Below are 27779 nucleotides of genomic sequence, written 5' to 3'. Positions count from 1 at the left end.
GCGGCGCTGCTCCCCCTGCTCCGTGCAGCTGCCGCCCGGCGCTTGCGCACTGGGCCCCGGGCGCGCGGCGGCATCAGGCTTTGTGTGTGTGTATGTGTGTGAGTGTGTGAGTGTCTGTGTGTGAGTGAGTGAGCGGGCGGGCGCGAGTGTGGCCGCCGCGGAGCGCGAGCAGGACCCGGCGGGCGCGCTCCCCCAGCCTCTCTCCCCGCCAGAACCATGTCGGGCAGGTCGGTTCGAGCCGAGACCAGGAGCCGGGCCAAAGATGATATCAAGAGGGTCATGGCGGCTATCGAGAAAGTGCGCAAATGGTAAGCCGAGGAGCCTGCCCGCCCGTTCGCTCGCTGCTGGGCGCCACGGTCGCCTGGAACCCTACCCTGGCACAGAAAGCCTCGGGGCGCAGCGCTCCGGGTCGCCCTGCCGGCCGCGGGCCCGGAGTTGGCGAGGGCGGGCGAGCGGGCGGGCGGCGCGCTAGCCGGGTCACCTGCGCCAGGCGGGGGCCACGGCCGCTGCCCAGGTGCGCTCGCGCCTGTCGCCCACCTGGAGCGGCGGCGGCGGCAGCCCGGAGGCGGCGGGCGCCCGGGGCCGGGAGGCTGGAGCGGCGGGCAGCCCCCGCCGCGGCGCTCGGCTCCCGGGAGGGGGGCTCGGGGCCGGCCCCAGAAGCCATTTCGTTTTGTGCAAGTCACATGAAAGCGGCTTCCCGCGCGCCGAGGCCGCGGTGCCGCCGGCGGCGGGCAGAGCGCGAGCTCCATTGTGCAGGCACCGAGCAAGCCGCCGCCACCGCCGCCACCGCCGTCTCCTCCCCGCGCGCCCGGGGCGGCGCAGCGCTGGCCCAGCGTCCCGGCCCGCTCCGGGCCTCCCTCCCTCCTGCCCTCCCAGCTCGCCCGCCCGCCCGCTCCCCGCCTCCCAGGCCCGGCGCCCTCGAGTCTGCGGAGTTTGCGGAGCGCGAGCCGTTTAAATTTAGCGCTTTGGGCTGCCTGGAGCGAGGGCTCTTGGCGAGAAAGAAAGATGGGGGCGAGCGCCGGGAGGCAGCGGCGCGGGCGGCCGCGGGGCGCGGGGCACCTACGACCCACCCGGCTCTGCGCGGCGCCCAGAGCGCGGGGGGCGCGGGCCGGCTCATATTCGGAGCCAAAAACCGGTTCTGGGCCGCATCTGCCCTTCCCCTACCCGGAGCTCGTGTTTGTTTTGCGGGGAGAGCCGTTGTTTTTGTTCTCCGCGCTGGAGAACAGCGAGATTCGGCGTGGGCCGGGCGTGTTTTTCAAGCTCAAATTAGATCGTGTCCGGCGTGGCCTCGTTATAATCAGTGGGTTGGCACATTTTCATGGCCTCGGCAGGGTCTGGTTCGGAAGCGACCCCAGGGCCAGGCCTGAGGCGCGAGCAGATCGCCAGGTTGCACTGGACTTGTTGAAAACTACCCGCTCCCTGATTTCAACTTTATTATGTTTTTCCCACGGCTTCACCAGAATCCGGGAGGGAGAGGAGCAGCCGCGACGGTGTCCCTGAGTGTCAGCGCCCGCGGGCTTATCCTGACCTTTTATTAAAATTCTAGAGCCTGACCAGGCCCCACGCAGGCTCTGTTTATATTTGGGGGTGTCATTTCTTTGAGTAACGCCTTGGTCTCTAAAAACCACTGGGGGCGAGCCTCCGGTCAGGTGGTGTCACAAGTTAGCTGTCCTTTCTGAGTCAAACCCAACAAAAAGGCAAGGGGAAAATCAATAAAGTCCACGTGCTCCCGGGCCTCCTATGGAAAGGGCTGTCTGCGGATGGCTGGATGCCCGGCCGTGGGCTGGGTTTGGCTCCAATGGGACAAAGAATTTTCACAACCGTGAGAAGGAGAGGCTTTCCAAAGTTGAGATCCAAGTCTTGGGTGCCGTCGGGAGCTCCCCTGCCTCGCAGGGCGCCCAGTGCCCAATTGAAGCCATTTAAAAATGGCAGAAACAGCTGCAGGCCAAAACACAAGACAGGAAAACAACCCATAACCTTCTCTCCTGTGGGACTCCCAGTGGGAAGGCTGGAGTCACCTCCTTCCCTGCCTCAGCCCCTGTACAAAGAAAGAGCTGGTGTTTGGGCCTGTGTCCCTTCTGGCTGTCACCAGCCTGGAGGGTAGAAAGGGACCAAGCAAGCTGCCCTTCTCAGCTCCTGGAGGCGTAGTGGGGCCTCCTGCCCCAGGTTCTCAGCCCTGCCCAGGCTCCTGCACCCAGTGACAGCTGCAGCCAGGGCTGCCAGCTGCTCTGCAGGGAGGGCAGATGGAGGGTTGGGGCTTTCTACCCGGGAGACTGCAGAGCAGCCGGCCTCTCTGTCCTGGCCAGACACCGCTATAGGGAGGGGGATCTGTCAGAGTCCGTTTCTGTGTTTCAGGAAACAGCACCTCGAGTCCTCTACAGACCTCAGGCTTTGGGACCTCCTGGTTGAACTTCTGCTTCACTTCTTTGCTGTGACCTTGGGCAGTCCATGTAACTCAGTTCTCTAACCCCGGCAACAAGGGGCTCAGTGGCTCTCTCCCATCCTGGGGCTGTTGGACGTGGTTAAGGTCATATCTCCAAAAGCACATTGTCCTGCTCACAGGAGCACTTGTGAATGTTGTCCTTATTATAAGAAATTTGAATTTTGCACCTCCCCCCTTTTCCTCTTATAAGCAGAAAGCATGGTCTCATTGCCCAGGTTTCTCCAGCGACCCTGAGAAGCTGAATCTGGCTTTGCTGAGCCTTTAGAATGGGTCTTCCAGTTAGCCCTAGAGGCTTTTGGGTTGTTTATTAACTGGCCACCAACCATGCATTTCACCACTGGCTAGGAGGGAGAGCTGCCAGATTTAGCAAATATAGAACACCCAGTTAAATTTGTATTTCAGATAAACAACAAAATAATTTTTAAAAATAAATGTTTCTGCTGGGTGGTAGAGCACATACTTAGCATGTGTAAGCCCCTGGGTTCAATCCTTGGTACCCCTCCAAAAAATAGAATATTTTTAGTGTAAGTGTATTCAACACAAAATTTGGGATATGCTTATATCAAAAAACTATCCATTTTTCTGAAGTTCAGATGTAACTAGGAAGCCTGTGTTCATCTGTTTGTAGTGCTGGGGAAGGAACCCAGGGCCTCACGCATGCTGAGCACATGCTCTACTGCTGAGCTGCACCCCCAGCGTGTGTCCCGCGTTTCATCCAGAGGACAGCAAGCTGTCTGGCATACCCGTCAGTGCTTAAACCTAGGGGGGAATTCTTCTCAGCATCAGTGACCCTCAAAATCCACCCCCCTCCCCTGCCAGGCCCACCCTTCCCCTGCCCCTGCAGAAGAAGCCAGCAGCTAGCAGTGGCCTCCTTTCTGTCTGCTGTCCTAGGAAGGCAGGCTGTGGAGTGTGAGGCCAGAAGATGGCTGAAGCAAAAGCAAAATGGTGGGTCTCTATTTGGGCAAACTGGGCCAGGGGTATGAGGCCCAGTGTGGGTGGAGAAGAGGTGGGGAAGGGGCGTCATGGGTTGGGAGGCAAAGGCTTGAGCTGCAAGGTGAGCATAGACCTGGGTCGGCTCAGCACTTGCAGGCTTCCCTCAGCGAGTTGCTGTGAAAACTGAGGCCTGTTTACCTGTCTCTGGAAGAGACCTGAGTTTGAGCCTGGGGCCTCATTTGACTCCTTAGGGGTTTTGTCCCAGCTACCTACCTACCTTCCTGCCAGTACAAGCAGGTAAAGTGGACCTGCGCCTAGTTTGGATGAGGCCTGGCCTAAAGTGTCAGGACCAACCCTGGGCATGGATACAAAGTGAGGGAGAGAGAGCTCTCTTTAGAGGGTCCCCTTGGGTGGGGGCAATCCCCAGATGGTCTCCTTGGCCAGCCCTTACTTTTGGACCAAGGAGAACATTGGAACTTGGCCTTGGCCTAGAGAATCCAGGATGGGTACTTAGAGTTTATATAGGAGCCCCGGGGGTGTGTTCCTAATGTGGGAGAGACCTCACATGCTTTTGCTCCTTGAGCCCAGTCTATTGTTTTGAGGGGCAGTTTCATAGCTAGGTTGGGGTACGGCCCTGCGGTCATGTTGAATCCCGGCCCCAGTGCCTACAAGTGGTGGGAGTTGGGGGGGTGAGTGAGCTACATCATGCCATCTGGAGCAAGCTGGCATGCCTCGGGGCATGTGGGTCCAGATCAAGTTTTTGAGAGTAGCCAGAAGTCTGGATTTTTTTATGTGGAGTTTTTTTTTAAGTTTGGCAATCGATTCAAATTTTTAAAAGTACTCGGTAGGCCAAACAAAACACGTCTGTTGGCTGCTCGTTTGTCACCCTGGCTGTGAGGTGGTGGGAACAGCCTAGTACCCTCATTGGGGAGGGGTCTCATGTCCTGGGGTAATGGGTTTGGGCGGCAGTATGGGAAATCTCAGATGCTCCCCTGAGCTTGGGCTCCTGTCCCACGTGTTTGTGAAGTCCCGTTTTGTCCTCCCAAGAGCTCCTTCCATAGCTTACATCTGAGCTCCAGGCCCTTCTCCCTGGGAAGTGGCTGGTGGAGCCCCAGTGCCCAGTGGGGTTCTCCACACTCCTGCTTCTGTCCAGGAGCCCTTTCCGTGTCCACTGCCAGGAGAACAGCTTCCTGTCTCTCTGATAATTTGGGGACTCAGCAGAGGGTTCTCTGGGCTTCCTGTTTTTCCACCTACAAAATATGGTGACAGTGGTCCCTTTTTCCACCTTTTGGGAATCTCTGGCCAAGAGTCTAAAGTGCTTGGTGTGAAGCCTCACATGCACCAGGCCCTCGGTGCACAGTGGCCATTATGATTGTGGCTCTCCTTATTACAGAGGGTGTTTCTGGAAACATCCTTGTCCCTTCAGGTACCCTCTGATTATTTGGAATGGAGGTCGCAAAAGATTGGGATCGTGCTGACCTGTCTGTTCTGCCTGGTAAGAGGAATGAGGGTGGCAGCCTCACAGACTGTTCCAAAAAGCAGCATGGCTCCAGGGGTTTGGACACTGGCTGTGGAGAGAATGAGTTCCCCTCTCCATGCCTTGGTTTCTCTGTCAGATGGGGCAGGAACCACTTCCTGATACCCAAGGTTTTGTAGAGATTAGAGAAAGTATGTCTGGTGCTTAACACATAGAAAGCCCTAGAAGTGGTCAGTAGTATAATAAAAGCCAAGCCCTAGCTTCCTCTTGCAGGGACATGTGGGACCCGCAGGGGCAGAGGTCGGGAGTGTAGGTGTCTGTGGTTTTGGTTAGCTGGTTTTGAGTGTGCATGGGCCCTGCACCCACAGAGGGGAAGACCCAGGGGTGAGCTTGGGTAGAAAGGCCAAAAACAATGTGTCAGGCAACTCAAGGAGGTCCTCGTACCACATGTAATTTTCAGTTCCAGTGAAACTGTTATCGTAGAAGTGACTGAGGGTCTCTGGAGGCTCTACCACCTGCGCCAGGTGTGCCTCTGGCCCCAAGGGCTTCCCATGAGTCCCCAGAATCAGCCAGGTTCCTTGCCAGGCCCTCAGCAGATCCTCTGTGACTTCCCACTTCTCTGAGATGGCAGAGCTGGAGGCCAGAATATCAGAGTTCAGACCCAAGCTCCATTCCTGGAAGCTGTCCCTGAGCCTCTGTCCCCCTAGGTGTGTGGCTCTGAGTAAGTGGGGCAGGAAGTGACACAGTCTGACGGAAGTTCTGTGGCAGCAGCAATGATCTAGAAAGTGGCGATGGCGCAGAGCAGGGTGGTGATGGTGGAGAGGGCAGTAATTATTACCACCCCTTTTCCTTCTTGTGGCTTATGATTTTCTCCTCATCTGGAAACCTGCCTCTTGTAGCTGGAGGCCTGGATTCTGTCCTTCAGAGTTCAGAGGGTGGTGGCCTGGCAGACAGGGCAGAAGAACCTTGAAGGTAGGGGCACAGAGATGTTCCCCACAAGGCTGGCCCCCCAGCGTCACCCCTGAGGGCACCCTTTCTGTCCAGGATGCTGCTCTCTAGAGCCTCTGAGCTGTTCCAAGAGGCAGATGGCGGGAGAGGATGGGGGCCACTGTGCTTTCTGCTCTCGGGAGGGCAGGATGAGGCTTACTTTAGTGACGTGACTTGCCAAGGGTCCCCAGCTATCAAGGGGCAGAGCTGGGGGTCAAGGCCACCTCTGTGCCATCAGGGATTGTTCCCTTACCATTCCAAGGAGTGTGACTTGTACCCTGCCACAGGGATGAGCAGGTTCCTGCTCCAAGCCGCCTTAATGATGGGCTCTTCCTCATCCTCCACAGGGAGAAGAAGTGGGTGACTGTTGGTGACACGTCCCTACGAATCTACAAATGGGTCCCTGTGACGGAGCCAAAAGTTGATGATGTGAGTATGGGGGTTGGCCTCAGGGCTGGGGCTGCCAGTCTGTGCTCCTCCCACTGTGGGGAGAAGGCCTATCTGCTGCCATTCCCAGAGCCAAGGGAACCTGCAAGCACAGGGACCCAGCTAAACCCAGAGAGGCTGCTGGACCTGTGTCCCTGCCTTCCTCCATAATCCAGCCCCAGAGTGGCAGGAGTGTCCCCTGCAAATTGTGTCTTCTGTACTGAAAGCCCCATGGTTTGCCAGTGGAGACACAGCTAGTACAAGGCTGCTCCCTCCCCAGGTCCAGGGCACCATGGTTTGGGGGTGGGGACAGTGGTATCCACAGCCACTCCCGCCCTCCCTACACTGTGGTCCTATTCCTGAGCATTTAACATCTGCCAGGCCCTGAACTCATGCTTCACCTTATTATTTCATTTACTTTTCATACTGAACCTGTGGAATTGAACTTTTAAAATCTCTATACAATTGAGGACACATGCTCAGAGATGCGAAGCCACTTCCCCAGAGTTACACAGCTAGTGTCTAAGCCAAGGATGGAGTTCAGGTCTGTAAGTACATGCTGCCTGCTCCTGGGAGCCTTCTGCTCATTGCAGCTGCTGGTGACAGGTGGCCCTAGGAGTGAGAAAGCTTGGTGCAGGGTTGCCTGGGCTCTTGGGAGGAGTTAAGCAGGGTGGGACTATGTCTCCTGAGACATCTCGAGGGAGCTGGAGTGGCTTTGCTGGATCCTGAGGGAACCACAGCAGGCAGCTGCCAGGCATTGCAAACAGGGTTTCCCAGCTTCCTGGCTTTGGTGCCAGTCACCTGCTAATAGGGCTGAGACACCATGTTGGTGCTGTTTGGCAAGCTTGCCCCAGGGGGGGTCAGTGTGGGGCTGAGGGCTTTGATATTTCTCTTCCCTTCTGGTTCTGTCCTGGGCTCCTAGAGGAGGGACTGAGACTTGGTCCTCTGGAAGTCTCCAGAAGAAGAGCCGGGTAGCCCAACTCCTGGAGACGGCTCCTGGCTCTGGCCCGTGCCTGGTCCTCGCTCATCATTAAGTGGTGTAGAAACGCCAGCTGCTTTTGAGAAGATGTGGTCCCTGCTCTCAAGGAATTTCTAATCTCATTGGGGGAAGATAATTATAGAATAGCATGAAACAGACATCAGGGAAGTGCCAAGTGGAATATGATCAAGGAGAAAATGGAATAGAGGGGCCGTCGGAAGGACAGGGCAGCTCCAGGCTGGGCCAAGAGTGCTGGACTCGCAGTCAGGCAGAGAAGTCCTGCTTAACCTATGAGGCTGGACTGGTTGCCCCACCCCGTGGGGACTCCACTCCCTCCTCTGTGTAGTGGGGCTTTGCTGTCCAGTTCCTGGGTTTCTCACTGAGCACACATGAGGTATCAGCTCGGAAGCACCATGCCTTTCCCTGTCTGAGATGTGATGCCCAGTTCACCTGCCCCTTTCCCTGTGGGGCCAAGGTTCCCAGCCTGGCTGAGCATCTTGATTAAAAATGCAGATTCTTGGACTCCGCCCCAGACAACAGAATCAGAATCTCTGAGGTTAGAGCTGGGGAATCTGCATTGTGGGTGATTAGCTCCTGATTGTTTTAAATAATACCCAATTAGTATACAGTAATACCATTTTTTAAACTTCAGAACTCTGGAAGTTTTCATTCTTGCAAATATGTAAAATGTTTCAAAAATCCAAACATTACTTTAAAATGTTTTTAAATTAAGGCAGTTTACATACTATAAAATTTATTTATTTATTGGTACAGAGGATTCAATCCAGGGGCGCTTACCCACTGAGCCCCAGCCCTAGACCATTTTTGTATTTTATGTAGAAACAGGGTCTCTGAGTTGCTTAGTGTCTCGCTAAGTTGCCGAGGCTGCCTTTGAACTCATGATCTTCCTACCTCGGCCTCCCGAGCTGCTGGGATTACAGGCGTGCATCATGGCTCCCTGCAAAATTTACTTCAATCTTGCAGTTCTAGGGATCAAACCCAGGGCCTCATAAGCGCCAGGCAAGTGCTCCACCATGGAGCTGCGCCCCACATTCTTGACTCTTTCAAAGAGTGCACTTCAGTGTTGGTATATCCCTGGTTGTGCAACCACTACCACTACAATTCCAGAACATTTGTATCACCCCAGAAAGAACATTCATACTCGTGATCACTCACTCCCTGTTCCCCACTCCCTGCATCCCTGCTCCCTGCATCCCTGGTAACCACCAGTCTATTTTCCATCTCTGAGCTCTTTTTTTTTTTTTTTTTTTTTTTTTTTGTCGTGGTGCTGGGAATTGAACCTAGGGCCTTGTGCATGCAAAGCAAGCCCTCTATCAACTGAGCTATATCCCCAGCCTGTATTATTACACCTTACCATGGCTTTTTATTTTTATTTATTTTATTTTATTTTTTGTAGTTTAGATGGACAGCATGCCTTCATTTTGTTTATTTTTATGTGGTGCTGAGGATTGAACCCAGTGCCTCACACATGCAAGGCAAGCACTCTGCCACTGAGCTACAGCCCCAGCCCTAACATGGCTCTCCTTATGATATGCCTGTCCTCCTCGCATGCACCCTCACCCCACTTCTCTTCCCTGGAGTGTTCCCAGTTTGTTTTTATCCTTCCAGAGGGAGCCTGAGCTTACAAACCATATAGAAACACCCATGTTTGTCCCTTTCTCACCATTGATGAGAAATTCACATGTTCCACACCTTTCTTTTATACATCTTAGAAATACTGAAATATTTTCATAGGTTAATATTCTTGCAGATGGCTCCCTATTAGTACAGGGGAAGCGGCCACATTCTCTGTAGTTGTTACATTGTATACCATTATTTATTTAATGAGTCTCTGATGGATACAGGTGGTTTCCAACATGATTCTGTTCCTGTGGTGAAAAATGGGGGCTGGGGGTGCAGCTCAATGGTAGAGCTCTTGCCTAACATGCCTGAGGTCCTGGGATCCATCCTGACACTGAAAACTAGAACGGAGTAGCATAGGTTTTTGCTCTGGGGTTTTGCTCTTTCCCTACACTTGGAGAAAGGCAGCCCCTGGGGACCTGAAGCTACTGAGAATCACCTTCCGGGGTTCACCTGGCCTCACCTGGCACCTGCCAGTCTTCCTAGAGGCAGAGACAATTGCCGCCAGCTGCCGCGTTTGCCTGACCACTAGTGATCCCTCCACAGAGAAGGGATATTTCCCAGGGTGCTGCACCTAGGCCAGCTGTGGCCATCTCCCTTCTTTGATTCCCAAGCAGAGGGGGCCCAGAGCTCGGCTTCTAGGGGGACACACTTAAATGCAGACCAAAGAAAACCTTGCAGAAGTTTGGGGCTCCAGGTTGATGGAATGGAAGAAAACATTCATAGCACTCCCCGGGGTCGCTCGCGCATGTGTCCTCACATGTGATTCAGTGACTTCGTTCTGCTCCATTTTCCCCTCCAGAAAAACAAGAATAAGAAAAAAGGCAAAGACGAGAAGTGTGGCTCCGAGGTCACCACTCCAGAGAACAGCTCCTCCCCCGGGATGATGGACATGCACGGTGAGCTCCCCACGGCCGCCGCCTCAGCTGCCAGGTCCCTGGGCCTTGGGAAACGCTCAGTTGTGTTTTTGTTTCTCTAGCAGGTTTGTTCACATTCCAGGCAAGGGGTAGGAGGATGGGCAGGACCAAGAGGCCTCTGTGCCAAGGAGAAGGCTCTGCAGAGAAGAGGAAGTTCCTATCCCCAGTGCACCAAGCCAGAAAGCAAAATAAACCAGAGACAAAAATAAGACCCTCTCCTCCCGCCGTGACCAGAAACCTCACCGCTGTTTCTATAGCCCAGTATGCCCAGGAGGAGTTGGGGGGCGGGGAGTATATGTTTCTTTTTCCCTCCTGGGTCTGGCTGACCATATAAATGACTGTATTTTCTTTTTCCCATTTTGTTTTGCTACTAGGAAGCTCCAAAAATGGATTTCTTTCTTTCTTTCTTTCTTTTTTTTTTTTTTTGGTACTAGAGATTGAACCCAGGAGCACTTCACCACTGAGCCACATCCCTAGTCCCCTTTTATTTATTTATTTATTTTAAAAATGTTTATTTCTTTTAGTTGGACACAATACCTTTATTTTCTTTATTGATTTTTTAAAAATATCTTTATTTATTTTTATGTGGTGCTGAGGATCGAACCCAGTGCCTCACACGTGTGAGGCGGGCATTCTATAACTGAACTACAGCCCTAGCCCCTCTTTATTGATTTTTAAGTGGTGCTGAAGATGGAACCCAGGGTCTCCCACGTGCAGGGTGAGTGCCCTATTGCTGAGCCACAACCCCAACACCCCCTTTTGATTTTTTGAGACAGGGTTTTACTAAGTTGCTTAGAGCCTTGCTAAGTTGCTGAAGGTGATTTTGAATTTTCAATCATCCTGCCTCAACCTCCCAAGTTGCTGGGATCACAGGGGTGTGCCACCGCATTCAGTTTCTTGCTATCTAATTTCAAAAGTTGTAACTTGAGCTGGGCACCGTGGCACATGCCAGTAATCCCAGCAATCACACACCTATAATCCCAGTGATTGGGAGGTTGAAGCAGGAGGATCTCAAGTTTGAGGCTAGTCTTGGCAATTTAGCTAGACCCCGTTTCAAAATAAAAAATAAAAAGGGCTGGGGATGTGGCTCAGTGATAAAGTGTCCTTGGGTTCAATCCCTGGTACCAAAAAAAAAAAAAAAAAAAAAAGTTGTAACCTGTGTCCCATGTATCAAATCCAGGCTGAAATGTGGTTTACCCAGGTTCTTGTTTTCACACCTTGTTGGTGTTTGTTTCTCTTTTTACCTTTTTATTGCGGGGGGGATGATTCAAATCCTAAGCATATGGCTCTGTGAAATGTTCACAAACTGTATACTCCCATGTAAGCAGCCCACGTCAAAACCCCAGATAGTTTCCAACTAGCGCCAGTGGGCCTCCTTGTGTCCCTTCCTGATTGTCCCAACCCCACAAGAAAAATGTTCTCAGAGATTCCAGTGTGAAGTTCTTAACAAAACTGAGTTAGCTTCTGTGTTAGCCAGCTTCTGTTACTATAACAAAATTCCTGAGTTAATAAACCTAAATAGAGAAAAGGTTTCTCTTAGCTCACAGTTTCAAAGGCTTGAGTGTCTACGGGCGTTGTTTCTGGACCTGTGGCAAGATAGCACATCGCGGCAAAAGTAGAACAAAACTGCTCATCTTGTAGCTAAGATGTGTGTGTGGAGAGGGGAGTGGGAAAGAAGAAGAGGAAGGGGCTGAGGTCCCACGGTCACCTTCAAGGGCACGTCCGCCTTCCACCAGGCCCCACATTAAAGTTTCTACCGCCTCCCAATCATGCTTTTCACATGTAGGCCCTTGGGGACATTTGAGATCCAAACTATAGCAGCCTTTAATATTTATAAGTCAGGAAATCTGCTCTATTACCATTCTTTGTGGAGTCAGATCTAGAACCCTGGGAGTGGCCAGCTGAGCAGGAGCAGTTGTTCTGTAGGGAGGATGGAACTCTGGCCCACCAGGTTCGCCTCATTCTGTCACCTGGCTGGCCCGCGGGGTCATAGTGCCTGCCACCCCTACCGCCATCCACCTCTCGATTTTGATTTCAATGTCTGTACTTTTGTATAGCAAGGCGGCATCAGAGAAATAACTAAGTAAGTAAATGGAAGAGGAGTTCACTGGAGTTTCTAAGGCCTTCAGACCCCTACACCAGTCTTGTTCTGGGGAAAGAAGTCTGGAAGACCCAATCCCTGGCTCCAGGTCCCAGGAAGGCTTGCTTTATTGGAAGACCTGGCTTCAGAAAGGCACATGGGGTTTCACTGCCCATTAACATGTCAAGAAAGCCCCACAAGTATCCACGTCATCGTGGTCAAGATTCATTTCCTTTTAAAAAATGGACCTTTGAGCTGGGATGTGACTTCGCTCCCAGGCATCACCCAGCAGCCCCTCTCTCAGGAACCCAAGATTCAGGCTGGACTGTGGCATTCCTCTGGCCTTGGGGTTTGTCTCATTTTAATCTGTAGAAAGTGGATGGTGGTGCCTGCTTTATAAACTCATTGTGAGGATTTAAATGATAGTCTCTCTCAAGCCTTGGCATGTTAACAGCTACCACTTACCAAATCATCACGGCGTGCCAAGCATCATGCCAGGCCTGTTTTCGAGCATTACCTCATTTGAATCTAATAAAAAGTCCCATTTTACAGATGAAGAAACTAAGGCTCAGAGAGATGAAGTGACTTGCCTAACTTGAAGTTGGAAAATTTGTAGCATCTTATCCCAATGCTGGCATTCGAGGTCCTTCACAGGCAGAATCCAGGCTCATAGCCTGAACTAATGCAGAAATCCAGAATGCTGAGTGGAGGAGCTCCCAGGATGTGAGCACCATGTCCACCTTCTTGCATCCTTTCCATTCTAGGGCACATACAACAAGACAGGTGTGAAGGCCGAGGGAAAGACATGGGCCCGACAGGTGTTCCACAGTGCTTGGGGGGTGGTCATCAGCACTAAGCTCTTGGTCCCCAGGATTCCACTAAAGTGGGTCCAGGTATCAAGAGTCCTGCTGTTACCAAGTTCCAGGCCAGTTTCTGCAGCTAGCTCGTTAAGCATTAGTGTATATTGTCATTGTTAATGCCGTAAATGCACATGTATCTTTGCATAAGAAAGAACTTTAGATTTTCTTGCAGGGTAAATCAGGAGAACACACTTTTTTTTGTCTGTTTGTTTAGTCCAGGATTCATAAGAGGATGCTTTTGTGTAAGGAGGGCACCAAAGTATACTTAAAGAAAGATCCTGGACTAGGATTGTGGCTCAGTGGTAGAGCACTTGCCTAGCATGTGCGAGGCCCTGGGTTCGATCCTCAGCATCACATAAAAATAAATAAACAAAATAAAAGTAAAGAAAAGAAAAAGAAAGATCCAGTTTAACCCAGCTGGGCTGTGTGATTGCCTGGCACCTCCGCAGCATGTTGAGTAGACAAGAGAAACAGAACTAGGAATTGGGCAGACCAGCCTAAACCAGTGTGACTGCCGCTCTGAGCCTCAGTTTCCCCCTCCATACAGTAAACATGGCAACATTGACTACCTGGTAGGTTGTTGAGAGGATTAATCCCCATGGCTATGTCCAATGGCGCACAACTGTAATCCCGGCTATCAGAGTGCTTTGCTGCCCCCCACACTCACTTTCACAAAATTGGCCTTGGCCCGGAGTGTAGCATGGTCCAGAAAGGCAGTGTCAGATTATGGTGTTATTTTTTAAATCGCTGCAGGACAAGGGGAGATGTGCCCTGGCACCCCCCAGCTCTGCCACCACCTGACCACTAATGTAACTGCCCAGTTACCTCCCATTGCTTTTTCCTTTTTATCATGAAAAGTTTCATTGTAGAGCATAGAAGAGAAAGTAACGTGATGGCCCCCGTGAGCCCCCTCCTTGGTTTTTATGAGCACCAGCCCATATTTGCCGCATCAATTTTTTTTAATGTGTTAAGTTTCTTAATTGACATATCATTTACATATTTTTTTTAAAAACAGCTCTTGTGTGTGAAGTTCTGGGAGCCGCGATGGTTGTCTGCAGCCTGTGCTAACGCATTTTCAAGTCAATTTCCGTGCATCACGATGTTGGAGTCTGTACCTACACATTTCAGAACACATTGCCAAGGAGTGACATTCTCTCTGCCTGCTGTGCCATTATCACTGCTAACAAAATTAACAATAATACCTTAATAGCTTTTAAAATCCAGGCCATATTCAAATTCCCCAATTGTCCCAAAATGGGCTACAGCTGGCACATTCCAAACCGAATCCAAATAATTTCCATATATCATATTTAGTCTTAAAGTCTCTTAGGTTTCTTTAATCTGTAAATCTGTAATAATCTCCCCTGCTTCTCCTTGGTATGTGTGTGTGTACGTGAGAGAGAGAAAGAAAGAAAGAAAGAAAGAGAGGGAGAGATGTGCTGGGGATGGAATGGAACCCAGGGCCTCTTGGATGCCAGGTTGCTACTAGGCAAGAACTTCACCCCTATACTGTGTCACAACTACAGTCTTTTTTTTTTTTTTTAAGTGTTTAACTACTGAGCCACATCCCCAGCCTGTTTTATTTTCAACTTAGAGACAGTTGTCTATTAGGGCCTTGCTAAATTGTTGAGGCTGATCTCTAACTTAGCCACCCTCCTGCCTCAGCTTCCTGAGCGGCTGGGATTACAGGCATGCACCACCATCATGCCCGGCTCAGTCCTTTTTCTTTTCTTTCCTTTTTTTTTTTTTTTTTTTTTAATGACAGTGACTTGATGAGATTGGGCACTTGTCCTAGGTAGCCTGCTCTTGCTACCTGGTCCCTGTCTCCCTTTGATTTTGGGTCACCTGGAAGTCAGTGCAGAGGTTTGATGCACTCTGGTGGAGGCCCTGGCAGGGCGCTTCACAGGTCATGCTGTGTGCTTCACAGTGCTTTATGGCTTTCCCCGCCCAGAATTAGGTCTCAGGTGTCCCCCAAAGACGTTCGATGTATCAGGCCCCTCCATACACAGTAAAGGCCACCCAAGTTGGGCCAGCTTCCATAATCCTTTGCTTCACAGGGCATGTGGGGTGGCCCTGGGTGGTCAGCTCCAGAGGAACTGCCCAGACCTTTCCCTGGAGAGCAGCCTGGGGGGCCTGAGGCATCAAAGGATGCTGACACTGTCCCCAATCTGCTGTTCCTCGGCCCGGCGGGATCTCACCCTGTGCCTGTTTCTCCCCCTGTGCAGACGATAACAGCAACCAGAGCTCCCTAGCAGACGCCTCTCCCATCAAACAAGAGAACAGCAGCAACTCCAGCCCTGCACCAGAGCCCAACTCCGCCATGCCCAGCGATGGCACGGAAGCCAAAGTGGACGAGGCGCAGGCTGACGGGAAGGAGCACCCTGGGACTGAAGGTACGTGCCTGCCATGGCTGGGGTGCAGAAGGGCCTCCCTCTAGCCAGCCTGCGTTCATTCAGGGCACAGGTATTCAAGGAGGCCCTGCCATCAGCCAGCCCCAGAAGGTGACAGAAGAAGGAAGGTAAAACACCTGAAGCTGCCAGGTGCAGTCGTGTACACCTGTAATCCCAGCAGCTCAGGAGGCTGAGGCAGGAGGATTGTGAGTTCAAAGCCAGTCTCAGTGATTTAGTGAGATCCTAAGCAACTCAGTGAGACCCTGCCTCTCATAAAATACAAAATAGGGCTGTGAGGGCTGGAGATATAGCTCAGTTGGTAGAGTCCTTGCCTTGCAAGCACAAGGCCCTGGGTTCAATCCCTAGCACCACCAAAAAAAAAAAAAAAAAAAAAAAAATAGGGCTGGGGATGTGGCACCGTGGTAGAGGGCCCCTGAGTTCAATCCCCAGTACCCCCTACCACCACCCTCAATAAAAAAGAAAAAAAAATGAGAAATTCCTGGAGCAGGTATTCTTTTGCAGCAATTTAAAAAATCAGATAATTCAGTATTTAAAGATGTGTGGGGATAATTAAAAAATAGAAAAGGGGAACAGACTGTCTTACTGAGTTATGGCAGGAGGTGTGATGATTTTAAATAGGGTGGTCAGGAAGCACCTCACTGAGGTGACACCGAGTTGATGAGGGTCAAATTGAGCGAGTGGCAAGTTGTGGGAGAACCTTGCTGGCAGAGGAACAGACAGTGTGAAGGCCCTGGGGCAGGAGGGGGCTCTGCATGGCTGGGGAAGAGTCAGCGTGGCAGGAACAGTAGGACGAGGTCAGGAGTGGTGGGCTCGTAAAGCCACTGTGCCCACCTGGATTTTTACAGCGGGTGAGACAGGAGCCGCAGGAGATTTGGATGACAGGACCTGAAGAATTAAGAACAGGTGATGGGGATGCCAGGGTGGAGGAGGGGACGCCAGTGAGGAGGCTGCAGAAGTTGTCCCAGTGGGAGAGGGTGGTGACCAGGGCAGAGCAAGAGCAGAGGGGGCAGTAAGAGGTGGTTTCATTGTGAAGGGAAGATTGGGTGTACACCTGCATTCGTAGGGGTGTGTGTGTGTGTGTTTATTTTGCAATCCCTGCCAAAAAATGGAAATAGCATCATACATGCCTGTGCATCTGCCAGCTAAATTTGGCAGTTGTTATTTGAGGGTTTCTTTCCCTTTCTGCTTTGTCTGTAGTTTATTTCCTAGGACCATGTGAAAGGAATCTGTAGACATAGGGCAGTTGGTCCCTAAGCGTGCCTCTTAGGAACATCCTCTCACAGAATCACCACTGTGAACCCTAAGAAACTGAACAGGTCTGTTGAGGGGTGTGTTAGAGTGTTAGGAGAGAGCATGTGTTGATGGGTGCACCTGGACATGAGAAATGGGCTGAGGGCAGCTCCGGGTACCTGCAGGGAGGGACAGCAGAGGCTGGCCTAAGCAGGCAGGTCTGGAGCTCCCTGGGGGTGCCTGCATCCCAGGGTATGCCTTTCGAGCAGCTGGTGAGGTTCTGGGGGAGGGCCACCCCTACTGCAGAGTTCGTCCTCATCCCAGAGAGGCTCTGTGCTGGCTCCCAGGTCTTAGTCACAGCTACATCCTGCTTCCTGTCCCACAAGAGCAGAGGTCCTAGACTAGATCCAGCCTGTGGGGTGTGGAGGTGGCCATGAAGCCCAGGACTGTTGTTTGTTTTAAATTCAAACGTGATGTCAGAATTTAAAAACTGGACAATTTCACTTAAGATTGATTTCTACCTTCTCTCCCAAAATCAGAATATTTGGCAATACTGGGCCTGCTTTTCCAGGGGCACCAACAAGCAGGAGTGGGGAAGTAGCTGCTCCTGGAAGAAGGGCAGTAGGGCTGTCTGCTCCAATTGCCACACTCCCCACCTCTCCCTGCTGCCTTTCCCACACCAAGGCCAAAGCAACATGTATTACCCACAATCACTGTTTTTCTCATTGAAGATTTAGAAGACAAATTAAGATATTTCTTAAATTCATTTATCTCTCCAACGTGAAAAAGTAAAAGTCTGAGAAGGCTGTTTTGTTTTTTGTAGTACTGGGGATTGAACCTAGGAACATTGTACCATGGAGCTACGTCCCCAGCCGTTTGTTTTTGTTTTGAGACAGAGTCTCACTACATTGCTGAGGCTGACCTTGCACCCAGCTCTCTTTTTTTCTTTTTTAACATGTGGTCCCTGCAGGGAGTCTCATACACGTATCTCTTTGCACCTTTGCCCAGGTACAAGTAGATCTGTAGACCTGTACCTGGCAGTGGGACTGTGTAGTCAGAGGGCACATGCAGTGAGAACATGGCTAGTTGGGCATGGAGGCGCGCACATCTGTGATCCCAGCAGCTCAGGAGGCTGAGGTAGAAAGATTGCAAATTCAAAGCCAGCCTCAGCATCTTAGTGAGGCCCTAAGCAGATTAGGGAGACCCTGTCTCAAAGTTAAAAAAAAAACAGGCTGTGGATGTGGCTCTATGGTTAAGCCTGACTGGGTTCAATTTCTGGTGCAAAAGAAAAAAAAAAATACAGGTAAAGCTGGGGATGTGACTTAGTGGTGGGGTGCTTGCCTAGCATGCTGGGTTTGATCCCCAACACAACAAAGAGTTCAGTGGCACACACCTGTGATCCTAGCTACTTGGAAGGCTAAGGGAGGAGGATCACAAGTTTGAGGCAGACCCGATTTTCAAATAAGTCAAAAGGGCTAGGCATGTGGCCTAGCAAGCACAAGACCCTGGGTTCGATCCCCAATCCCACCAAGAGAATGGGGGAAATGTATGGGACTGAAATGTGGAGATCCAGCTGGGATCTGTTCAGGGAGGCCGTAGGTAGGGTGACTCCCCTAGAGCAGGGGCTCGTGGCCCTAGCACCATCGAGTAGTTCCTGGCCGTGGGGGCCTCCTGTGCGTGATAAGGCGCTGGGCAGCATCCCTGCTCTCTGCCCATTCGATGCTCCCTCACCCCCAGCTGTGACACCAAAAATGTTTCCAAATATTGCCCAGTGTCCCCAAGGAGAGGATTCCCCTAGCTGAGTGTCCTCTGTAGCTCTTCCACGTACACTAGGCGGGCCCCCTCTCTGGTTCCCTCTCAGCAGCCCCCACAGTTATGGCACACCTGCCAGGCGTCCAGTGCCTTCCTGGTCAGGTTGCTTGGCAGGTGGAAGGCAGAGGGGCTGGGACAGGTGGTGTGGTCACATGGAGGCTGACATTTACTGGCTGCCTGGCCTTGGACAGGGAGCATCACCTCCCATACCACTTCCTGTTTCCTTGTTTATAAAATGGGATGATAAAAGTTGCCTCCCCTTGTCAGGTCCCTGCAAGGAGTCAGTCATGGAGGCGGGAGGGGCTCTAGTGGGCAGGAAGGGCCTGGGCAGCTGTGGAGACCACTGTGTTCACCCTTTGTGAGAAGAATACTTCTGGGGGTGCTGGGACACATGTGGCCACATCTGCAGCCGTGTCCAGGCTTCTTTGCCTTCCTGGTTTCTCTCTGGCTGTGGCCTTGTTTCCCCATAATCGGGGTCTGGGTCTCCTCTGTCCTAAGGGCCACTGAAGCTGAGTTATGGGAGTTATATTTTGTGCTAAAGCTTTCATAACTCCCACGTTTGGAACCCTGCACCCCACCAGGGTCCTCTTCCAGCCACCCCAGGCCACTGGGCCTGTGCCACCTCTATAGGCATAGGACAGGCCCATGTGGCCTTCCCAGGTGGGTACACTGGGACCAGACGGGCTGGCCACCCGATATTGACCTTGCTTTGAACTTGTTTACTACTGAGTGAGTTCAGGGAATGACATAATGTCCAAGCTCCCTGGACTAAATTTAGGCCCCAGGAAAAAAATTTCCCCTGGGTAAGTTCCAGCACCAGCGCACTCAGAGAACAGGATTGCTGCCCTCAGCCCCGAACATGCCACGGCCAGCTCCGCCTGGCTCTCGGGAGAGGCCTCTGGCTGGGACATGTGTCTGCCCAGCATAGGGGCAGCATGAATCTGCCGGGTGAATGGCCACCCTCATGATCTCCAAGCCACCCTCCTGCCCCTCCATATTTTACTAAGATGAAAGTCACAAAATTTACTATTTCATGGCTGGGGGTGAAGCTCAGTGGTAGATCTCCTGCTTAGCATGCATGAGGTCCTGTGTCCAGTGCTCGGCATCAAGAAATAAATGTAAAAATTAATCATTTGTGGGGTTGGGTTTCTAGTTCAGTGGGAGAGCAATTGTCTAGCATGTGTGATGCCCTGGGTTTGATCCTTAGCACCACATATAAATAAATCAAGTAAAGGTCCATCAGTGACTAAAGAATATTAAAAAAAAAAAAATTAACCATTTATAAGTGAACAAGAATTCACTGGTACCAGGCATAGTGGCACACACCTGTAATCCCAGCTACTCAGGAGGCTGAGGCAGGAAGATGGCAAGTTCAGGGTCAGCCTCAGCAACTGAATGAGGCCCTGTCTCAAAAAATGGGCTGGGGCTGGGGCTTAGTGGTAGAACACTCACCTAGCACATGTGAGGTGCTGGGTTCAATCCTCAGTACCACATAAAAGTAATAAATAAAGGTATTGTGTCCAACTACAATTTTTTAAAAAAAGTGCTCAGTAGTAGAGCACCTTTGGGTTCTATTTCCATTTCCACCCAAAAAAGAAAAAAGAAAAGAAAGTTCAGCGACATTGATTACATTATTACACTTACATTGTTGTGCAGCCACCCCCTCTACCTAGTTCCAGAACATTTTCCTCACCCCCAAAAGAAACTGTACCCATGAGTCCATCACTGCCATTCCTCCCTCCCCCGTTCCCTGGTAACCAGCAGTCTGCTGTTGGTCTCAATGGCTTCGCCTGTTCTGGATGCTCCATATAAATGTCATCACACAGCACGTGGTCCTTTGAGTCTGGCTTCTCTCATTTAGCATGGTATCTTCAAGGTTCGTCCATGTCATAGCACATTTTTGGTGCTTTATTCTTTTTCTTTTTGCCTTTTTGTGTATGTGCATACTAGGAATTGGACTCGGGGCCTCGCATATACCAGCAGGAGCTCTACCTTTCAGCTCCATCCCAAACTTTTTTTTTTTTTCCAGTTTGATTTTGAGACGGGGCCTCAATAAATTGCTGAGACTGGCCTCTAACTTGAATCCTCCTGCCTCAACCTCCCAAGGAGCTGGGATGGCAGGCATCCACCACTACACCCAACTGTTTCATTCCTTTTTGTGACTGCATAACATTCTGTTGTATGGAGAGACCACATTTTGTTTGGATATTCATCTGTCCATTTACATTTGTGCTCTTTCTACTCGGGGGCTGTTATGAATAATGCTTCTGTGAACATTCATGTACAAGAGTCAAGAGTCCCTCTTTTAGATTTTCTCGGTTTATACCTGGGAGTGAAATTGCTGGGTGCTTTGCTAATTTTTTGTCTGACTTTTTGAGGAACCTCCATTAACATGGATTTTAAAGGTAAAACTAAAAACATCAAGGAAATTTCAGGTGTTTATAGTGTTTGGCTCTGTACCCTAAATAATCCCTCAGTTACTCCCAAGTCTGTTAGTTAGTTGACAGTTTAGGACCTTATCATGTCATTCCATTTAATCCACAGCCACTTTGACAGGGTGACACTGTCAGCCTTGTTTTTACAGAGGGGGCAACTGGGACTGAGAGCCCCTGGTCCCACAGGCAGCCAGTGGCAGAGGCAGAATGGGCAGTATTTGAACCCAGATTTGTCGTCCAAATCCTGTGTCCCTCCACACACCAGGTTGTAGGTAGAGCCCAGCCCTGATGATGGTGGTCCCTGACTCTTCCTTGGAGCAACAAGAGAGCCCAGCTCTAGGCCGGGCATTATGGCACCTGACAGCAGCTCAGGAGGCTGAGACAGAAGGATTGTGAGTTCAAGGCCAGGCTTAGCAACTTAGCAAGGCCCTAAATGACTCAGCCAGACCCTGTCTCTATATAAAATATTTTTTAAATGGGCTGGGGATGTTGCTCAGTGGTAAAGCACTCCTGGGTTCAATCCTTGGTACAAAAAAAAAAAAAAAAAAAAACGCCCAGCTCAGAACCACACACATGAACCTGGGCTAGTGCTGGCCTCCTGACATGGCTACAAGAGATCAGGGCTGCCCGAGTGGGGAGGAACAGGGCAATGGCAGCTCTTTATCCCCTCTCGGCCTCCCTGGATGGAGGATCTTGCAATTCCTAGCAGCCGTGCTTTCTAGCCCTCTGCACCCCAGCCAGTCGGGGCCCTGAATAGCCACTGGCTCTTTGTGGGTTCCCATGTTGCTTTCTTGGCTTTCAGTTCAAGTCTGACTGCTTTTCTCCTATTGAACGTTTTTATATTCTGCCTCAGAAACCCCAGAAAGTAAGTCTGGGTTGCTTAGGCATTCCTTGTATTATTTTAGTGTGTGTGGTTTGGGTTGGTTTTTTTTTTTTTTTCCCCAAACCACATGGTCTGTTGTCTGCACCTTGCATGAAGCAGCTCAGGTAGGAACTTGCTGTTCCCTCCCTGGGTCCCAGAATTCCAGGTAACTCACAGCTCCTGCCGCCCCCCAAGGCTCTATTCCTTCTTCCAGTCCACACCTTCCTGCTGCCAAAGAAATTGGGGATGGGAAAGCAGGGAGGCTGAGTCATGAGAAATAACCCAAATCGCCAGAATCTCAGATAAGGGCTTGCTAACTGGAATGCTGGGCAGCCATCTTGTAAGCTCTTGTGATTAGGGAATTTGTAAAGACATGAAAACTTCTCTGTGATTGCCATCCAGGGAAGTAGGAAAATGAGAGACACGTAGGGGAACAGTCTAGAAAAAATGGGAACAAATCCTCTAAAAATGTTGTTTTGTGCTATCTGTGGGTGGTTTGAGATGACAGGTTGATTTTAACTGTTTTTTTTTTCTTTATTCTGTTTCTTACACGAAGTCATTGCTCTGATATCAGAGGAACACCCATATTATTAAGAGAAATGTTTATAAAGGGTCCGTTCTCTCGAGGAGACTGCTGGTTCTATACAGAAACGAGGCAAAACCTCCCTGCCAGCCACCTCCCCAAGGGGAAAGGAGTGGACAGCCATGATTGTTGGGCACGTCAGGCCCACCAGAGGGCGCCAGGCACCCGAAGCATCCTGAGGCTGTCCTGCTGTGGGGCAGCAAATAGATATTCCCGCAGCGGCCTATGACCCCCTCCCCCTGCTTAGAACAGCCTCACTAACAAGTAAAGAGGAGGCTTCCCAAGCCCCACAGCTCATCCAGCCCTGAAAGATGCTGGCTACAAGAGTACCCAGTTCCTGGTATTTTTAGTACTTGGCCCATCTGGCGACGCATCTCACGTATCTGAAAACAGCTTCTGTCGTCTTGCTTTTCTCCCAGACGCTTCTGATGAGCAGAACTCACAGTCTTCGATGGAAAACTCGATGAACAGTTCAGAGAAAGTAGAACGGCAGCCGTCTGCAGAGTCAGGGCTGGCGGCAGAGATGTCCACAATCTCTCAGGTACCTGGAGTGAGGCCTCAGAGGGCCTGCCAGAGCAGCCGGGAGCCCGGTGGGCTGTTGGGGATGCTTTGAAAGGTGTTTTCTCATTGTTTTGTCAGTTGTAACTGCCATTTATCCATCAAGCAGTGTCCATGACCATCACCCTGGGTGCCTTTGCCAAGCAATAGAGGAGGAGGACATGGGTCCTGCTCCTGGGAGCCTCTGCGGGGTGGGGGGTCCTTTGCAACTGAGCCCAGGCTGCTGCTTGGGCCCCTTGCTGGGTCATAACCAAGTGTCAGCATCTGCTTGAATCAGTCATGCTGCCTCCCATCCCCACCTCCCCACCTTGCATTGGGAAGACCCCTCTGCCTTCCTGATATTTGATCTGGCCCGAGTCTCACTCCTCTGTCTCCTCTCTCTCCCAATGTGGAGCAGGTCAGCTCTAGGTCCAGATCCGAGCTCCCTCACCGTCACCCTCGCCTGGTGCTTTGCCAAACAGAAGGCCCTTCACCTGAGCAGGGCCACCTTCCCTGGGAGCCCTACAGCCCACTTTCTCCGGTTAACACCCCTGTGGAGTTTGTATGCTCTTAAGTTAAGGGAAACAAAGTTCAGGGAGGAAGAGAGCAGGCCTTCCAGAGTCCCTGGCGCCTGCTGCAGGGTCCCCAGAAGAAGCTCACACAGCCTCCTCCAAGCCTGAAGCCCAGCCCGTATCCAGGCCCAGTGCCTGTATTTCATATTTAACACCAAGCACCTGCTGTGTGCTGGGTACCAGGGACACGGGGCAGCTCTCATGGGCTGAAGACCAGGCTCAGCGGGACACAGACTAGACACAAAGTCTGACAGAGTGCTCCGTGGGGAGAGGCACGGGGTGATGTGACGAAGAGTGATGAGTCGGGAGGTCTTGGGGTCTGCGTGAGCCGAGAGGAATTGTGTTTAAAGGGTGCAAATGCCAGCAATGGCAGGCTTCCGGGCAGCCACAGCCAAGGGCGCTCCGGCCTCAGGACAGGAGCCAGGCTGGGGGGTGAAAGGGAGGCCGGGGCAGGGTGCGAGGGCCAGGGGAGAGGGAGAGTCCACTGGAGCCTCTTCAGCCCTGGAAAGGAGTCTCATTTTGTTCTGAAGTCAGAGGGAAAGTGTTGGGAGGTTTCATGCCCGTTGTTTGGCCGATGGCTTAGGAAGGTGCTTGGGCTGGGTTGGGGGACATGCGGGAGGCCGCAGTGGAGGCTACTGCATCATCCAGGCAGGTGGTGGCTCAGGAGTGGCTGGGGCAGTGGTGAGCAAGAGAGGCGGGCAGGCTATGAATGAGACTTGCTAAAAGGTGGTGGTGATGGAAAGAATGGGGGCTGCAAGGTGCTGAATAAGCACGGGCTGTCTCCCAGGCCAGTGGCCTAACTGGTAAGTTAGGAGGAGTGTGACCCAGAGCTTGGTCTCAGGTGTTCTCAGGTGGCCAAGGTAACTGGGTGGTGAGTGAGTAGATATTTGATTTTTGGGGGTGGGGGCGGGGTGGTCATGGGACATCTTGGGAATTTGTTGACAATTACAGACTGTTCCCCAGAATAATGTGCGTGTGGGGTGTGTACATTGAAAAAGGTTGAGGGTCTGCCCTGGGCTGGGAACTTGTGTCCTGGAGGAGCATAGTCTAGGTGACACAGTGGTTCTGGGCCTTGGGAGACTGCCTAGGGCCTGGGCAGGAGCACCTGAACCTGGTGTACCAAATAATTACCGTCACACTTCACTGCAGATGAGACGGTGCCTCACAAATAAGCCTGGTCCTTCTGGGTGGGGTGAAGGGGTGAGAAGCTCGTCAGGGCCAGGCAGGGGCTTTGCATAGCTCTGAAAGCACCGGGGCGTGACATTCCCCTGCAAGCCTGGCTGGGGCTGGGACTGCCAGCTCCTCCTTCCTCACTTTCTTTCTGGGCCTGAATCCCTCCCCTGCTTATTAACCCGCGTCTTTCTGTTGTTCTTCCTTCTTCCCCCAAGGATTTGGAAGGAGTGCCACCCTCTAAAAAGATGAAGCTGGAGGCCTCTCAACAGAACTCCGAAGAGATGTAGACGCCGAGCTCGATCCTCCGGTCCGCGTTCCGTGGCAGGCGCGTCAGCAGGCTCACCCTAGAAAGCAAGCGCTGTGAGCGCCATTCCTCTTGGGCGCGAACAGGACTACTAACGTTTCAAGTTTACCAAGTGCAAATCCAAGAAAACCCAGAACGGCGAAACTTCTCAGACACTGAAGAACTCTGCTGTGAAGCGAAACACCTGAACCCCGAAGCGGCTGTCCTGGGAGGCGGGCTGACTGCTCAGGAGCGTCCACACTGTCTCGGAGGCCAAGATCACATTTGTGTTGCTGCTGTTTCCCCCCCACTTCTCTATTTATCGATATAAGCTATTGGAGGGTGGTACCCATCAGGAATTCGCTTTTCTGTCGGGGGCTTTTCACTGTTCTACCAATTCCTTCCACTTTCTTTTTTTGTGCCTTGTGCCCTTGAGGTGACCTCTGGCATGTTTCCTGGTTGTTTTGCATCTCCCTTTACAAAGTGCCCTCTCGGTCCGGATGAGGCAGCGGCCACCACCTTCCTCACCCTGCACCTTCCTGCCCAGGACTGCTGTGGAGTGGGCAGGCTGGAGCTGCAGGACAGTAGACACTCCTCAGCTGGCCCAGTTTTGGAAGAGGGGACTTGGGCACCCTCTGAGCCCTGGGTGGGGTTGGCACCAGCCTCCAGGACTCCAGGAATTATAGGTGCCAGGGCCCAGTCCTCAAGGGCTGGCCTCCTTGGGTCCAGGCCATGCCCTTACCTCCTCGGGGCCTTGGGGGCTGGGTATTTCCAAGTTCCCAGCAGCCCAGATGGACATGCAAAGCCCTTAGATTTTTCTGGCACTTCCACCCTCTTGCCCCTACTGTTACCACCACCTCTATCACTGCTTCCTCCTGGACCTCCGAAGACCAAGTGGCTTCTCTGGCTGACTGCGTGTTTGTCTCCTTAAAACGATAGCAGGGCCAGGAGGTGGGAGCAGGCAGCGGGAGCAGCTGGTGCTGAACTTTCTCACGGGACATTGCTTGGATTTCAAATCCATAGAAACCTGCTGCCCTCTGACCAGCCCCCCACCCCCACCCTTGGCCTCCCCCAGCCCCCAGAGGCAAGATTGCAATTGGAGGAAACCCACTCGATTCTGCAAAATGTTCTGACTCTCAGAGCTGACAGTTGGATGGAATCTCATTCCCAGGACATTTATGCCGTCGGGTCCCCACCAGGGATCAGGCCTTGATGGTTGGGCCTTAAAGGCCAGAAACAAGGCACCAAGGAATTGGAAAGATTTGCACACCCTCCAGAAAGGAGCGACTGAATTCCCCTCCCCGTGCCCGGCCTGTGCTGGGACGGTCCTCTCAAAGCGGAGATGCCCCCTTGGATGAACTGCCTAGCTATTGAGTTTTGAGGCCTGGTTTGCTCTTAATTAACATACGGACTCCTCAGACCGTAAACCTTTTCCTCAGCTTTCTTTACTGCACTGGAGTTCTGACTCCCTTTGAGTTGTGTGTTACTGGGGGGTGGGAGGGGGGCTTCGGGTTTTGTTGGGGGTTTTTGTTTTTGTTTGTGTTTGGGCTAATTGGTGCATATTCAGGTACCACTTTGACATGTGGATCTTTCTCCCGACCACCATGGGAAGTGTCTGCCAGGTTCCATTTTCTAAGAGTTTCTGAGGGTGAAGCTCCTATTGTTTTTTGTTTTGTTTTGTTTTTTAAGGGAGCGTATATATTTCCTGCACTTCAAGAAGAATCAAAATGTTCCTGAATTTCAAATACCTCATGCAAAATGTCTCCTGAAATAAGGGAAGGAAAAAAAAAAAACTTTGAAAAATCTTAATGTTGAAGTGAGCAATGCCGAAAGGTTCTGTCTTAAAAAAAAAAAAAAAATCCTGTACTTATCACTTTTGCCCCTCAGGCGGTCAGTTCTGCTGAGAACTGTGTTCTGCGCCTCGGCATGGAAGTGACCCCAGGCGCCACCTCTCAATGTATCTCAAGGCGGATTTACCTCCAGATCCTGTAGAGTTAGGGTAACGTTTTTTCTTTGCAGCAAAGCTCCATTTTGATGAAAGATGAATCTGGATATTTATTTCTGTTTTGGAAAACGAGAGGTTACAACCCAGACAGCTGAAGGAGACTCCAACAGCATCCATGGAGACAGGAAGGCAGCCAGGCCTCCTCTGCTCACGCGGCCTCTCTGGACAAGCGAGGGGACCCAGCCCAGTGGAGGATGAAGATGTCCACGGTACCAAGGCTGTCATTAGTTTTTCTCTGAAGTGCCTGAAGGTAGGAATGGGCCAGCGGTTGGGACCAGCTGGGCCCCGCCAAGGCCACGCCAGGCAGAGCGCCAGCAGCCCTGCACTCCACGCTGGCCGGAAAGGCCTTCCCTGTGGCATGGTTAGACTGCAGAAATCCAATGTGCTTCCTTCCCCGAGGCAGTCTGCTCCTCGGAGCTGCTGCTCCCCACCCACCCTGCACCCCTCGCCCTCGTCCCCACCACGGAATCTAAGACCTTTTAGCCGGCGGAGCCAGGGGTGGGGGATCCTAAGCGATTGCCTTCCATGGACATCAGGCCCCGTGGCCTAAAGGGCTCCCAGGGCAAACTTAACTCCCCCACAAAACTTGAAGGTGGGGGAGCTGCGGCTACACATTCCACAAAGTGCTGGCACTTACACCCATAACCCGGAAGGCTGATGACGGATTCATATGGGGTGGTGACCTCCCATCATCAAAAGGTGTCATGGTTTGGAATGTTCATTATGGCCGAGGACCTGGTTAGAGGTATAAAGACCTTTTTTTCACCGTTACCTAATTTTTCCCCCCTCTTAAATGATTTTCTTTTTTGGTGTGTTGTACAGCAGTATAATTTTTCACTTATTTATTCCATCAGTAGATATGGTTTGTACAATGTACAATGGTTCCATTTCAGAAAATAAAAAAAAAAATTCAAATCATGAGCACATATGGTTTTGTTGCATTATAATAAAGAGTAAATGAAAACAGCTCAATACCAGAGTACTTGCCTAGCCATGTGCAACGGCCCAGATTCAATCCTCAGCCCCACACAGACTATCAGGTGGTTGGCAAGAACGCCCTCAAGGCTGTGTCTGCATGGCTGCATCCCCCTGGTTGTACTGGTTCAGGTGAGCTCATCGCATGCAGGGACTCT

At 51.6% G+C, this 27779-nt stretch overlaps 1 protein-coding gene across 2 annotated transcripts; it reads left to right on the top strand.

Annotated features, from left to right (window-relative positions):
* Positions 1–52: 52 nt before the first annotated feature.
* On the top strand, positions 53–27564 carry Bcl7a (BAF chromatin remodeling complex subunit BCL7A). Of its 2 annotated transcripts, XM_026402939.2 has the most exons (7): positions 53–308; positions 6188–6269; positions 6737–6814; positions 9689–9785; positions 14969–15136; positions 22496–22617; positions 24574–27564. In XM_026402939.2, the coding sequence occupies exons 1-7, from the start codon at positions 217–219 to the stop codon at positions 24643–24645; spliced, it is 711 nt and encodes a 236-aa protein (XP_026258724.1). In that variant the 5' UTR covers positions 53–216; the 3' UTR covers positions 24646–27564. The 2 variants fall into 2 exon arrangements, with proteins under 2 accessions (XP_026258724.1, XP_026258725.1); XM_026402940.2 differs by lacking the exon at positions 6737–6814 and having other exon boundaries at positions 56–308.
* The last annotated feature ends 215 nt before the right edge of the window (positions 27565–27779 follow it).

The sequence above is a fragment of the Urocitellus parryii genome, chromosome 3, assembly GCF_045843805.1.
Source record: "Urocitellus parryii isolate mUroPar1 chromosome 3, mUroPar1.hap1, whole genome shotgun sequence".
NCBI classification, from domain to species: Eukaryota; Metazoa; Chordata; class Mammalia; order Rodentia; family Sciuridae; genus Urocitellus; species Urocitellus parryii.
The sequence above is the reverse complement of the archived record's forward strand: the minus strand, read 5'-3'. Positions and strand labels throughout refer to the sequence as shown.